We start from the raw sequence: 15,560 nt of genomic DNA on the forward strand, positions 1-15,560 counted from the left end.
ACAACTGATGTGTGCAGAGCGGTTAGTATTTTGTTCCCAGAGTGCTTTGTAACTTTTTCTTTAAAGCACAAAACTGCTAGAACAATCTTTACATTCCTAGCATCTACGGATATTCTTTAAAACCATTACAAATGGGAAGTTAGGGTTTTGTTTTCTTGTTAAACCAAGCTAAAAAGAACTTCCTACTTGAATGCTCTCATGTTAGTGTCTGAATGTTCGTCACCAGTGTCCAGCCACTCCCGGCGCAGGCTAGTTAGTGTCTGAGTGACATAAAACCTTTCTCTAATTTAAAATCTTTTCTACATTTGTGTCTTACCAGCTTTTGCCTTGGTTTTATTGTTTGTTTTCAGTGCAGCCTTGCCAGCCTGCACTGACTGTGACTGGCCTGGTGCCTGCCTGCACGCCGGCTCCCGCTGCTTTACAGGACCTCATGGACTTACTCAAATGCCTTCAGGCTGCACAGAGAGAATCTCTCCCAAAATAAAACTTTGTTATTACTGTCAGGCTTATTTATTGGTCTTGTGTGCATGCGAGTATATGTTTTTACACATGCCACAGCCCGTGTGTACAGGTCAGAGGCCACCTTGCAGCAGTCATTTCACATGGTCACCTTTGACCATGTGGGTTCCAGAGACAGAACTCGGGCCACCAGGCTTGGTGGCAATGTCTACCTGCCAAGTTATCTTCCTGGCCCCAGTTCTCTCGCTCTGGTTAACAAGACACAATTGAGTTCAGTTTTAAGATGAATATGCCATCTGCCTTTTAGGGTGTACTGTGATCTGCTTCATGAAAGTGTTTCAGAGTGGCGTGGTGACACTCTGTGTTCTTTCCTAGTGTGTGCCGACAACAACCATGTCCGAACGTGGACAGTGACACGGTTCAGAGGAATGATCTCCACTCAGCCAGGCTCCACCCCTTTAGCGTCATTCAAGATCCTGTCCTTGGAGGAGACGGAAAGCCATGGCAGCTATTCCTCTGGAAATGACATAGGTAGGCATCTGCAGAGAGGGAGATCAAGGACTTGGGGGATCATGGGAATTATACATGTTAATCTAATTAAGATATAAACGCTGTGTGTGTGTGTGTGTGTGTGTGTGTGTGTGTGTGTGTGTGTGTGTGTGCGCGCGTGCGCGAGCAGGCCGTAAGATAACTTCAGAGTGGGGTGTGGGTGTGGGTGTAGGACAACCTCAGAATGATGCTGACATGACACAGGGTCTTTACTGGCCTGGCTTTCACCAGGTAGTCTAGACTAGCTGGCCAATGAGCTCCAAGGGTCTGCCTGTCTCTGCCTCTCCAGTGTGGATTACACTCTCTCTCTCTCTCTCTCTCTCTCTCTCTCTCTCTCTCTCTCTCTCACTCTGGCATGACTTCTTTGCTGTGGACTCTAGGCCTTGAGCACAGGTCTGTGTGCCTCACTGATGCAGCCATCTTCCAACCCTGTAGTTTTCTTTCTAGTTCTGTGAATTCACAAAATTATATCATTGAAACATTTTTTGTTATTTAAAAAGTTCAGATAAACAATTTTCTCTTCCTGGCATTTCCTCCTTTAAATGTGGTTCTCTCCCAGTGCTAACCAGCTAGTTTTGTTTGTAACTACAGCTGGGATTGATTGCTGTGCATGATTGAAACTTTACATTTTTTTCCTTTTGTTTTTAACAGTTATTGAGAGTAAAATTGAAGCTGGGAAAAGAGTCGGTGTTGTTAAGGAATTGGAGTTGTTTGGCCAGCATGTACAGATCGCTGTACTCTGCTCCCAGCAAAGGGGGGTGTGGTTAGCCTGGTTGTCAGGGTGTGCACCGATCATGTGTAAACTGGGGACAATGATGATGCTTTCCTTAGGTAGCACCTAGGAGGCTAGTGATGAAGGTGCCACTGTTTTTATGTGAGCGGTGTGAGCTGAAGGCTGGAGATGTAACTGGGTGTCAACAACAGCAGAGAGCTTGTTACATGGAGTGTGCTGTGTGCCACATAGCTTTTGTGAAGAGCTTCTGTTAATGAGTGCAATAAAGAAGAATTATTAAACTCCCCAGTTTCTCAAGCTAGGATTTCTTTTATAGTTGGCTCAGTCTTCCCGGCCTTGCCCAGTATAATAGATGGGAAAAAATTGAGTCATTTTTTTTAAAGGATGTGTTTTTTTAATATATATGACTGTTTGCGTACGTATTTCTGTACAGTATGTTGGATGACAGAAGAGCGCAGCTGTTCCCCCGCCAGGAACTAGGGTTTCATATGGTTGTGGAGCCACCATGTGGACACTGGGTGCTGCTGCAAGAGCAGCAAGCGCTTTTGAACTTCTGAGCCATCTCTCCAGGCAGTCTTTCAGTATTATATTAAAAACCTTTGAGTGCAGCCCTAAATGGACTGAGTGTCCATAGTCCAGAAGTCCACATACCAGTCACCTAAAACTCTTTGAGCCCCATGTGAAAAGTGGAAAATTCTGCACTGTGAAACTTGGTTCCCTTTGTCCTGTTAGATCTTTGTTTAGACTGATGTCCTCAAGGTGTCTCATTGTGGATGTGAAAATTACAAAAGTCAAAATACTCCAAACTGAAGAATTGGTCATCGGGAGCTCTGGACGGTGCGCTGCTATGCACCCCGGTTCAGTGGCATGCAAAGTTATTTCTTTTTACTCTGTGTCTTAAGAAAATGGAAACATTGAAGGAACAGTGTGGTTGATGGAGGCTTCTGATTACTTAAATTCTTTTAACAACATTTGGTGTGCATCTGTGTGCACTGTATGCTTGTGCCCGCTTGCCTATCACAAAGTGGAGGTCAGAGAATAAGTTGCTGGAGTCAGTTCTCTCCTGCTATGTGGGTGCTGGGAATCATACTCAGGTCATCAAGCTTGGTGACAAGTGCCTTTAACTGCTGAGACATCTCACCAGCCCCAGTATGTTCTATTTATTGAAGTTAATCTTCAGAAGATGTTCAATTTTGCATGCAGGTTTTCAAAACATTAGTAGGGATTATATGGAGTGACTTAGTTTATATCTTCTCTTGCCGAGTTTGGAACTAGGGATCGAGTCCATACTCCCAAGCCATTTTCTACGTTGTTAGAATGTAAGCACATTTTCAAAGGGACTGTCTGGTATTGTGGGTCCTTGAGGAGTGACCCCCTCAGCTTGTAAGTCTCTAATGCATAAAATACAATGGTGCCGCAATGTGGAACTGAAGAGAAGGCTTCTCAGTTGAGGGGACGCCCTGCTCTTCCAGAAGACATAAGCATGCACACAGGGCGGCAGCTCCTTGGGGTCCTCTCCTGGCCTCTGTGGGCTTATACCCACATGTGACTAACATACTTGTACCCACACTAACATACAGACACATACTCACGCACACCAACACAGTCACACATATTCACACACTCATGGATACACTTGCACACACAGAGAGAAACACTTTTTAAAAAATATTGTGTATTTCTATTGTAAAATTTAATGCGGATTGACATACTTTTGCTATTTTGCTTGTAATGGCAATAATTTAGTGCCTGACAGTAGTTTGGGCAGAGGATTGTTAGTGTGCTTTTATAAATGAAACCATTTCTCATCCTTGTTTGACCTTTCTGTTTTCTGACACAGGGCCTTTTGGAGAACGAGATGATCAACAAGTGTTTATCCAGAAAGTTGTTCCCATCACTAACAAGCTGTTTGTCAGGCTGTCGTCAACTGGAAAAAGGTAACACTTCACAGAAGGATATGTATCTTCAGAAATTGCTTTTGACTCCCAGCATGCAGGTGCAGTTTGTTAGAGCTGGAAGAAACCTTTGAGTTGAAGCATTTCCCAACATGCACAAACGGCATATACACTACTCGTGTCTCTCAGATGAGTTGTTAGAGGTCAAGACCATCTCTACCTAGAACAAAAGTAAGGTCATCCTTGGCGGATGATCATGTGACCCGTGTGACTGCCATAGCTCCCGATTAGCTGTCATGTCTCAGTTCACATTTGTCCTCACTCTTCCTGGAATGGCCTGTCTCCCTGGGTCCTGTGCTTGTATGGCAGGGTCACCACTCTGGTCCTGAGGCTGCTGGCAATTTCTTTTCTGCCTTTGTCTTCGGAGATGACCTTTTGTCTAATTTTAATGGTGATCACAGTGGATTTCAAGGCAGACAGATGTACTAAGTCCTAATACGACCCTTGATTAGCTATGTAAATTCAGCTTATGTGACCTCATTGGTTGTCTGACTGATTAGGTTCCATTGTCTGCAGGGTGTGCCTTATGGTAAAGTGTCACAAACAGGAACAGAAGTCATTGCAGTCACTGACTCCATGAACATTGTAGTAATGAGCTCTTCTGTCATTCTGTTTCACTTCGAATACCATTGTCCCTGGTTTTGCTGTTTGTTTTCTGCCTGCCAGACAAGTGAGCAAGCAAAATTCCTAGTAGTTGTTAAGCAGACAGGGCTTTCCTTTCAGTGTTGCTGGTGCTGCTGATGTTTCTAAAGTCTCTGATTGCCTGTCTTTGGCATGTCTCTGCTACATGGCGTTTTCCAGAGATAAACTCTGAGATTGGGTAGGCTTTATTTTCATCAAGATTGCATGTAGTCATTAGTAATTAATGACTGAATTCTAGAAAATGACTAATGTGTCTAAACCACCCCACAGATTGTGTGTGTATTCTTAGAAAATGAATTCAGGTCAGGCAGTGGTGGCGCACGCCTTTAATCCCAGCACTCGGGAGTCTGAGGCAGGCGGATCTCTGTGAGTTTAAGGCCAGCCTGGTCTATAGAGAGAGTGCCAGGATAGGCTCCAAAGCTGCACGGAGAAACCCTGTCTCAAAAAAACTGAAAAGAAAAGAAAATGAATTTGATCAGAGGGAAACTATAGTAACAGAACAGGCGGAAGTTGCTTCATAGAATTGAGTTATCATTGTGAAGAAACTTACTGACCATTCCGGGCCCTGGAAGTGGAGAAGAGTAGAAAGTGACTAGGTCAGAAGCTATCCTATAGAGAAGTAAGGACTTCATCTCATGGCGGGAGACCATGGCAAAACCACATTTGTTCTTGTGCATATAGTAACATTGATTTATTGTATTTTAAAAATATATCATAAACAGATATTTTTAAATTTTTAAGTCACTTTACAAATATAAATAAACATCAATCATCACATGAATAATAATGGGAAGGATTGTTCTGATCATGACAAACAATAAAAATTGATAAATCCATAGCCATCTTAGGTTCTTGCAGTACTAGGCCTGAGTGTGGGAGATGGCGCTGCCTTTGCAGAGCTGGGCTGTTTCCAGCGTCCCTGGTGGGCAGCTCAGCCATCCGTATGTAACTCTAGTTGCAGGGAGTTCCTTTTCTGCCCTCGTGGGGCACCAGACATGCACACAGGCACTCACACGTACATGTAAAATTAAGCTGTTTTCAAAGTTCTAACAATTGAAATGAAGGAGAAGTCACCTAATCTGCTAATGTCTTTAACGGTGGCTATAAGCGGATACGAACGTGACTCACAAATATGTAACCAGATCAGGCATATTCCCTAATAAATATACCCTAATCCTACTTACAGAGCACCTAGCTGCAGTAAGCAGTGAAGACGATGAAGGTTCCCTAACCTTCACCCTGACATCACCTTGACCACACCCTGGGGCATGGTCACCTGTAGCCAGCCCCTAGGAGGCTTGGTTATGGTGCCCCCTATAGGTGGCCAGAGAAGCCCTTACACCTGGGGAAATAGTCATGTGTACCCCAGCTGGGCCACTCTAGTGTGTGTGGCCTGTGTGGCCCACAGGACTGGCTGCTCCATTGGCCCTGCCCACTGGGCTTCATCTGCCTCCCCATGGCATGGGCGTGGCAGGTGCTTGCCCAGCCGGCTGTGCCTGTTTTGCTGCTGAGCTGCTTCTCCCATAAGGAGTTCTGGAGCTTGTATGGGTTTACCTTGTAAAAGTTGTATATAAACTTTAGTGGTTTTCTTTTTCAACATCGGTGTATTTTATTTCTTATCCCCCTTTCTTTTTCTTTGTTTCCTCACATCTTCCTTCTGAAGACTTCCTCATTCCCAAGATAGCTTTTGTGACTAAATCATATCTATCTTTGAGCTGAGAACACACTATAATGTCCAAGAAGTTTTTCTCATTCAGAAAAACAAGACTTGAATTTCTGTCAACTCTCTTTGACCATTTTAAAACTATTTTTTGATACATGTTCATTTGCGTGACTCTAAAAATAAGAACTCAATGAATTATACAGTCATCAACTATCCAATGTATGTCATTGATCCTTGGGTCTACAAGCATCCCGTCTTTGCAGGATATGTGAGATCCAGGCTGTTGACTGCACCACTATATCGTCGTTCACCGTGAGAGAGTGTGAGGGCTCCAGCAGGATGGGTTCTCGGCCGAGGCGCTATTTGTTCACAGGCCACACAAATGGCAGCATCCAAATGTGGGATCTGACCACGGCTATGGATATGGTCAACAAGAGTGAGGACAAGGGTAGGTCACCACACAGTAGGATGTTTGTCACAAGCTGACCTTTGACCTTGTATTTTAATGAATGCTTTTCTCCTAAGATGCCGGTGGCCCCACTGAGGAAGAGCTGCTCAAGCTGTTAGACCAGTGTGACCTGAGCACATCGCGCTGTGCCACCCCCAACATCAGTCCTGCCGCGTCTGTGCTTCAGCACAGCCGCCTCCGAGAGTCAAACTCCAGGTGGGTGAGAGTAGCCAGTACATCGTAAAGGGACTTGATGCTCGCTCGGGGAGAGTGATGCTGTGAGCAGAGCACAGTTTGAAGTCAGATTCATTGATACTGAATTGTTTAAGTATGAATACACTTTTATTTGCATGGTACATTCTTTTCACAGGAAAATATTTTAAACTTTTATTGACTTTTTTCTCTGACAGTTTTGTACATGTATAAAGTGCAAGGGAAGAAAATGTTGTCGTCTTCAGTGTATGTGGCGTGTACTGTGATTGACCCCTGGACTTCATACATGCCTACCATGGTCTTGACCGCTGAGTCTGACCCTTACTTGCCTCTGCCTTTTAACTTTAATTTTCTTTGGAAGCATGGCAGCAGGCAGCAGCCATGGTGGCTGGAGCAGGAGGCTGAAGGCTCACGTCCTGAACCACAGCACAAGGCAGAGAGAATGTACTGGAAATGGTGCATGGCTTTCAATTCCCAAAGCCTGGCCCTAGTGACGCACTTCCCCCAGCAAGACCACACCCCCTAAGCCTTCACAGACAGCATCACCAGCTGGGCACTAAGTGTTCAAATGCCTGAGACTGTGGCACATTTATTGTTCTGACCGCTGTAGGAAATGACTTGTAGCTGGAATAGGAATGCTATTGTGTGATCAGGAACTCACTGGGTTAGGATTCCCTAGTCACTGAACGAATCTGTGTGTGTGTGTGTGTGTGTGTGTGTGTGTGTGTGTGTGTAGATATAGATACATGATCTCTCTCTATAAGGGAATTTATTGGAATGACTTACAGGCTGCAGTCCAACAATGACTTATCTGTGAACGGAAAGCCCAGGAATCTAGTGGTTGCTCAGTACAAGGCTGGGTGTCTCAGCTGGTCTTCTGTATGTGTTGGAATCCCAAAGGAGACGGCTCCAGTGCCAGTGAGGGAATGGATGTGCTGACAAAGAGAAGGCAGGCAGGCAAAGAACAAGCCCTTCCTGCTTCCATTGTCCTTATCTAGGCTCCCAGCAGAAAGTGTGGCCCAGGTTCAAGGTGTGCCTTCCCCTGCAAGATCTGCATCACAAGCGTGCCCTCCATCTCTAGTTCATCCTAGATAGAGTCGAGTTGACAGCCAAGAATAGCCATCATGCTTACCTGAATTAGAAAGATCAGATATCAACTGGATATGTTGTGGCGGTTTTGTTCTTATTGCTCAGGTTCAGTACTAATCAAAAGTGGTTATCTTGTCGAATTTCATATAAGGTATTGTGTACTTTATCAGATACTTTGCCATTTTCAACCATATGAAAAAAACTTTCCAATTCTGAGAATCCAAGGGCCAAATATTGAATTACATTAATTCCTTATTGGCTTTAGATTCTATTTTCCTTTTTCCCCTGCTATTCAGAACACTTGCTTGATTGTGAATGTATGTGTATAGTATTAAGCAATTTGTAATACGGGCAGCTTGACAAATACATCCTTATACAGGTATGGATAGTAATGTGCCTTCCGTGTTTTTATGATGTTTTAGTTGGCAGTTTTAACTGCTGAGATACGCTCCTGAGACCTTGAAGCGAACTCACAACTTGTCATTTTTAAATCTGTCTTCCAGCCTTCAGCTCCAGCATCATGAGACCATCCATGAGGCAGCTACTTATGGTGCCACGCGGCCTTACCGAGAGAGCCCTTTGTTAGCTAGAGCAAGGAGGACTGAGAGTTTCCACAGTTACAGGGACTTCCAGACTCTTAATCTCAACAGAAACATAGACAGAGTCCTTCCAGAAAATGGTCACATGGGTCCAACGCAGGCTGAAGTGAAAGGGGCAGCGGGGGAATGCACTATGTCTGAGAGGAAGTCCCCTGGGACAGAGCTCAGATGTGTGAAAGAATTGGATGGTGGGTTAGAAGTCCAGAAAACAGCCGACGGGTTGTCAGAGTCCAAGAAAAGATCCTCAGAGGATGAGATCGAGCAGAAAGTGGAGTTCCGCAAGAAAGGGTTTGAAGCAGGAGGATTCCTCGGAAGAAAGAAGGTTCCCCACCTGGCATCCTCACCAAGTACCTCTGATGGAGGGACCGACTCTCCTGGTACGGCATCCCCGTCTCCAACTAAGACCACTCCGTCACCTCGGCACAAAAAAAGTGATTCCTCGGGCCAAGAGTACAGCTTGTGAACTCACCACAGTGCACAATAATTTTGATAGATTTACATGAAGAACAAAATTGCCTGGGTTTTAGTAAATTGGCTTTTACATCAAAACTTTATAAGATACAGCTTGACCTGGTTCATGTTTTCTGGGCCGACTCTCCTGAGGCAGGAGCAGAGCACACTCTTCCAAGGGGGTGCAGTGGTGTGTCCCTCGACGGTGCACGTGACCCTACCCCTGCGGGCACATGGGGTCTTCCCGTGTTGCCACCCCTCCTGTTTGTCGTCCCAGCGCCCTTAGAGCATGTGAGGCAATGAGTGGGCCCTTTTCCCAGGGCAGTTGCCCAGGGCTTGTCTTGCAGAGGTACTTAGCAGTAAGACTCTCCCCAGAATGTGGCTCCCAACCCTTGTGATTGCCAAGTGTTTACCTGATGCCTGATGAGGTGCTATGTTGTGACAGTCTCATGGAACTCAAAACACTATTATTGGACCCCAGGTTCCACTGTGCACTACATCTTTAGGGTTTTTTTATTTCATTGTGGTCATTTTCTCATCCTTGTTGTTGGTGATAATGCAGCATGCATCACCAGTGTCTGAAGCCTGAAGTCTCCGTGCTGGACGAGGTAAAATGTTAGCAAGAGGGGAGCGCGGGCTGTCCAGAAGGGCAGCCTTGCATTTGCTGCCTGCCGCCCTGCTATAGGAGCCACTGTGTTTCTGCAGGGTCTCACAGGACTGGAATGGTAGATTTGGAGTTAAATGTTTCCACACGTAAAACTGTGTTCTGACTTTATTTTAAACTCTGAGGGCAAAAGAAAAGCTCTTCTACATTTTCTTCATCTAATCTGGATGGTTTACACATTTCTGCAATGGAGAAAATGTAAATTTAAACCCACGAGCATTTGCTAGTGAATGATGTGTAATTCCCTCTCCCAGAAGTATAATGAAGTTGGAAAAATTCTTTAAAATTAACTATATTGTCAGTGGTTTCACAAAAATTCCCTTGTATTTATTTGTCAATTAAATGGAATGAGAAAGGCAGGCGGTGTGTCTTCAGTTATTTAGGGAACATTATCCTGTTTCAGCTGGACCCATGTGTGTGGAAAAAAGAAACGTCGCATTTACCATGTAAGAAGACCACTAGAGAGAGGGAGGTGCTTGGGACTAAAATCTCATAGAAAGATGATGTGAACCTTAACTCCATCCTGGCAATTGGAGGCCAGCCTGGGCTATATCAGGAGCCTCTGTCTCAAAAACATGAAGCGTAACTTGATTAAAGCATGGATTGCAGCATTTTGCCATTCTAGCCTTGTGTCTTCCGTCTACAGCAGTGCTGGATTCCCTTTGTCTAGATTGCTCTGCCTACGTTGCCAAGGTTGACTAAAGGACAATAATGAAGCATATCTGTATCTCATGGAGAAAACAGTGCAAGCCGTTTTGTTGTAAGTTCTTCTACTAAGTGGGGTAAGTATTGTTTTCATCTCACAGTGAAGTAGCAGACCACAGAGGGTAAAACTTAGCCAGTGGCTGAGCCAGCTTTCAGACTGAGGTATTCTGTTTGAAAAACCTAGGTTTCTTCTGGGCTTTCTCATTAGGATTGCCTGGAGTTAAATGTAGTTGCCATAGTCCCATTCCAACCTTGGTGAATTTGAGCGTCAGGTAGTGGGCTCACTTTGGCAAGGGAATCACAGTTGATTTTAGTGTGCTCCGGACCAGAACATGCTCGGCATACTGGTTTCTCAATAGGTATGCCTCTGTCATTTTTTATGTGTAGCTCGGGAGTGCTAGAATATGCCTTGAGAAGTATGTGAAACGTAGTTCCCATTGAAATATCTGTTTACACTGTCTTTACATGCATCACGGCTACATTGTTTACCTGCCCTTTGCTTTTTTCACTGGTTGTAGTGTTTTTATGTGGATGGCAGCATGAGAGCTTAGAGTAGCATGGCATGCTCTAACAGGTTTATAAGCGCTTAGGTTCTTTATGTACTTAGTTCACGTTGAAGGAGAGTTAGAGGAACACAGACAGGAAGGCAAAAATCTTCTGAGATAGTGGCTTGTTCCCAGAGGACAATGGGAAGAGAAATGGTGGGAAGGCATAGGAAGGGAGGACCCAAGGGACCTACAAAATACAACCTGCGTTTCCCTTCAGCAGACTCCCTGACTTTGGGTCCCTCTCAACCTGAAGGGATAAAGCTGTTCCTTTTGCTTTCTTGGCAGCTGGGTCTCCTGCCTTTCCTAGATGTTGAATTCTTTGTCCAGCCCTGGGAAAGTGCTCAGCGATTCCCTAGTCAAGAACCAGCATCCCATTACATTTCCTGGGGAGCTCATCCAGGATTTGAGATGATATCTATGCACATATACCTGACTGAAAATCAGGAGGAGGCCTCGGCAGGTCCCCTTCCCTGCAATGGGACTCTCCACACCAGTACTAGCAAGGTCAGAATCCCCAGTTAGCTCTCATCTCCATCCAGAGACGGGGAAGAGTGGGTTGGTAGACTGGTGCACTTTTATCTTGTGACTGGGTGGGGGGTTCTGCTGTCCCTCCTATACCAAGAAGCACAAGTGCTGGACCCCAATAATAATATTGATAATCACTGATCATATTCCTGATGAATAATAAGGGAAGAAGGCTAATTCCTCACTGGGTATGCATGGAGAATGTCACTTGAGTCATCAAACTTTTAGCTGAGTGCAGGCACCTGGGCATGGGCTGGCTGGACAAGGAGAAATTTATTGAACTTTTTGTTTTGTTTTTTTCATTTTCTATTATTTGATTTCATGGAACATTCCAACCACGGTTCTTCCTCCTATCCCTCTTCCTATCCCCCCTTGCCTCCTCCCACCCTCCCTCACCTCCCTCTAACCCACCTCCAGTTCACTCCTCCTCACGGGTCAGGGCTCCTATGAGGAGTCAGTTGAGTCCGGTTCAATAAGTTTGGGCAGGGCCCAGCCCCTCTCCCATGCACCAAGTCTGAGCATGGCATCCCACCATAGGGAATGGGCTGCGACAAGCTAGCTCATGTACCAGGTTTGTATCGTGTCCTACTGCCAGGGGGGGCCCTTGAGCCATTGTGGTACCTAGTCTTGTTTTCCAGCAGGGTAGAGAAAGTGGTGCCAACCTTGTTGTTCAGAGAGCCTATTCATTAGAAGAACTGAAAGAAAAACGGGGTATTGAGTTTTTCAGGTTGTCTGCCTCTATTTGCAAACATCCAGAAATTGATTGTGGCTAGAGGCTAAGCAGTTGCCCCTCAGTCTAACTGGGAAGGGTCTCAGGTTAGACCATTGGACAAGGCAGACTAGCTCCATCCTACTTGACCATGGCTCGCTCCAGTGCCTACCCAGGGTTTTATAAAGTTTAAAGGCTCCAGAAGGAAAGGATGTTTTCTGTATCCATTCATCCTGTTCCCCACTGCATGACACAGTAGGTAACAAGACTCGTCTGAACCAGTCTCTACTGGTTATATGGACAGGTATTTTGGGTCCAGCCACTTGTCAGTGGACTCAACAGTACATCTGTTTATTGTAAACCACTGTGTTGGTTTTATAGAAAAGCAAATGAATGCCTTGTGTGTGCACTAAATTCTCCTGTGCTGTTCGAGTCCCCGGAGAAGCTGGCTCTGGAGATGTCAGACCCAGGCATTTCCGGAATCAGGCTGGGCCTCTGGCTGTTTCTCCCTGCCACAGAACAAAAGAGTAAAGGCATCATGACTCCTTATCTCATGATGAAAATAAGGCAGCTAATGAAAACACAAACAACACCTCATAAGTAGTCGGTCTATCACCACAGTTTTATCTGCTGCTCACCGTTGCTGTGTGCTGTAAGAAGACTGGTTTTATGTAGGGTTTATCTTGGAACTCACCAAGCTTCTCGGTGGAGCAATGTGTACACAGGCGGTATTAAGTTACTACAGTTTGGATTCAACTTTCTTTTATTAAGGTGCTATTACACAGCACTGTGTTTGAAGTCCAACAACTACCATGGCATCAGCTAAGCCAACTTGCAAAGATCGTCACAGGTAAGTTTGTTCATGTCGTTAAGTGTCACAAGAAAGCTGGTAAGCGTGGGCAAGTTACAGAGTCTGGGCAAGTTATATAAGGTATGTAACAGAGTTAATACACCGATATCAAACTTCTGCTTATGTCTATGGTGTTATGGATCTACTCGGTAGCAATTACAAGGACTGCAAAATCTCATCTAAACAAAGTTTAAGTGTTTGGTTTAACCCCAACTTTATCTACATATTACTCAGTTAAAAGGCCAGTGATGTCACTCTGATACGTGTTAAGTATTCAGGAACCATACGTGGGAGACTGATGTGGTCAGAGGATTTAAAAGGGAGGGTATTTCCTGTTTTCCCCTCAAGGTCAGCTAGGTCCTAGGGACCTATGAGGCGTAACTGTAGGGAATCACCTGTTGTCTTGTTGAAGGAGGCTATGGAGAAGCTATCCAGTCAGCTCTCACCAGTGTTCAGTCTACAGAGAGGCATGCCGACAGAGGGGAAATTACGCCACCTTCCCAATGAAGCCAGGGTCAAGCAAGGGTTTTGACCTGCTCTCGCGTAGATGGAAAAACTGGTAAAAGAAAGGCCAGAGGTTCCTATCAAGCCTCAGTGACCTTTGAGGACCAGACACTCAACTGGGGTCTTTACAGTTAAAAAAGAAGGGATTAACTTTAGCTGTCTGCATGGTTTTAAACACATAGCAGGCAAGTATCACCAAAGAATAAAATGATTGCTATGTTTCCTTCACACTCCCAGGGATCATAGTCCCTAGACATTAAAAATGTCCTCAGGAGGTGGTGTTTAGACAGTATTTCTCACTAATGATTTGTTCCTGAACAGAAAAATGCTGCCTAGATGTAGGACCTTGTGATCCTGGTGCAATTCAACACTATAGGCACCTACCTGCAGCCATGAGAGGCAGGCCCCCTTTGCTGTAACCTAAAGACTGGCCAGTTCTGTTTCCATTTCAAAAGGTATAAAACTTGGCAAGACAGGAAAATGCATGGTAAGATGTGGATAGCCACTGTGGAGTCCCTGCCACTTCAGGAGTGACAAGTTGTGGACGTGTTTCATTGCCATCTGTGCTTTGATACTTAATGGGTGACTAGGAGCTGCTGTACCACAAGTCTGGATGACAGATCAGCACCCCGAAAATCCAGCCTTAGACTGTTGGATTGTGGGAGTAAATAGTGTCTTTTAAGTGAAATAAGTGAGTTAGTCCTTCATAAAGGTCCACAAGATATTGTCACATAAACTCAGAAGAATTTCCTGGAACTTTTAAGACTGAAGGAAAGGAGGGTTTCTTACGTTGTTTTCCAGGAATAGCAGATTCATATTTTATGAAAAGTTGATTGACGATCTCACAGGTTTTAGTTCAAGCTGTAACAGCGCAACCTGCGTACATGAGCTTTGTCCTTAGGAACAGCTAGGAGAGCTGTGCGCTTCTGAGCCATGCCTGCTCTGTAGGAAGCTCTGGGTAGCAGCGCTACAGCCTTACCATGTGTGTGTGCAGAGATGGTTCTCTGCTGCAGTGTGGGACTGTGACCGCCAGTGCAGGTACTGCTTACAGGATTTCGTCGTCCTCCTAGTAGACTTGCTTGTTTTAAACTCGTAACTTCTCATTACTGATAAGAAGTGTGAGCCATCTTGAAATGGCCTGGATTGTTCCTTTGATGTCCACAAAATCAGCAAGACAATGCAAGCATTTACATGTGGCTAGAATTCCTTATTCGAGACAACCAGAGAAATAATATCTCGTACGTCTCTATTAGGAAAAATTGAAAATTAAAAAAAAAAAATTGTTTATTGTTTTTCAGCTTCTATGGCTTGTTGTGATAACTGGAAAAAAACAGGGCCCAGAGCACGCACCTCATGTTCCCATGTTATAACTTCCATCCTTTACAGGTGGGTGTCGGTGAAGGTGGTGTGTTCCTTGGTTACTGAGCTGAAGCCCTTGATGGCATTCATTAGTTCCTCTTCATCCACATACTGAAAAGCAAGCCAGTCACTGGTTACAGTACTCACTGTCTGTCACTGTGATATAAAACATGCTCAGTGAATTAAACACGAGAATGTGGTTTAAGGAACTTCCTTTACATTCCCTTCATTGAAGGGAACACGTGCAGACGTGAACTGCCATCTAGTTGAGCACACAGCTAGAATGTTACATTGTACAGTATCTTAGCCCCTGTGAGCCTCGGTGGATCTGTAGAGGAGGGGAAATTTGAATCTGTATATGTAGTTTTTCATTTAAAAGATTTCAATCAAAAAGAGTAAAAGCTGGGACATAAGCTCTGTGCCCTGTATTTATCAACAGGGTTAATGTCGTGATTTCATAATGAGGCGGTAACTTGCCAGGTGTTGGCACCGTCACAGGGTTCCACTGACTCCTTCTGCACTCTACCCTTTACTAGGACTGACCCCCAAGGAAACACACATGGCTGTTGTTCCAAGTGGTTACAGGGAAAGCCTATGATCACATTCGCACAAAAAGATGATTCGTGTTCTTGACTAGGTCCCAGGCACCTCTGACCCTACATTCCTTCTGTAACCATGGAAACAGCCCTTCCTAGACAGCATGAGGATTATGTGAAATGTTCTGTCTACATCTTCATTGTTACATTGAGTACATTTATGTTTTGAAAAAAATCATGTAGCAATTATTCAATTTAATTATCCCTGCCATTTAAAAGTTTGATCTTGGTACAACTCATTCAATTACAAAGTTTCCATTCTAGATCTAACAGCATTTTTTGAGAAGGATTTTTGTTTTG

General features: G+C 44.6%; 2 protein-coding genes across 3 annotated transcripts in view; one reads left to right on the forward strand and one right to left on the reverse strand.

Annotated features, from left to right (window-relative positions):
- Kctd3 (potassium channel tetramerization domain containing 3) overlaps positions 1-9,823 on the forward strand; it is a 42,644-nt gene extending 32,821 nt beyond the window's left edge. For both annotated transcript variants that reach the window (XM_027418725.2, XM_027418723.2), the window contains 5 exons: positions 835-990; positions 3,582-3,678; positions 6,265-6,449; positions 6,527-6,665; positions 8,255-9,823. In XM_027418725.2, the coding sequence (XP_027274526.1) occupies positions 835-990; positions 3,582-3,678; positions 6,265-6,449; positions 6,527-6,665; positions 8,255-8,813 (1,136 nt within the window). In that variant the 3' untranslated portion in view covers positions 8,814-9,823. The remainder of the gene's footprint in view (positions 1-834; positions 991-3,581; positions 3,679-6,264; positions 6,450-6,526; positions 6,666-8,254) is intronic.
- Positions 9,824-12,525: 2,702 nt separating this feature from the next.
- Positions 12,526-15,560, reverse strand: part of Ush2a (usherin) — a 641,642-nt gene continuing 638,607 nt past the window's right edge. The window contains exon 71 of the mRNA XM_035445085.1: positions 12,526-14,775. Within this exon, the coding sequence (XP_035300976.1) occupies positions 14,686-14,775 (90 nt within the window). The 3' untranslated portion in view covers positions 12,526-14,685. The remainder of the gene's footprint in view (positions 14,776-15,560) is intronic.

Source organism: Cricetulus griseus, chromosome 5 (genome assembly GCF_003668045.3).
Source record: "Cricetulus griseus strain 17A/GY chromosome 5, alternate assembly CriGri-PICRH-1.0, whole genome shotgun sequence".
In the NCBI taxonomy this organism is placed as follows: domain Eukaryota; kingdom Metazoa; phylum Chordata; class Mammalia; order Rodentia; family Cricetidae; genus Cricetulus; species Cricetulus griseus.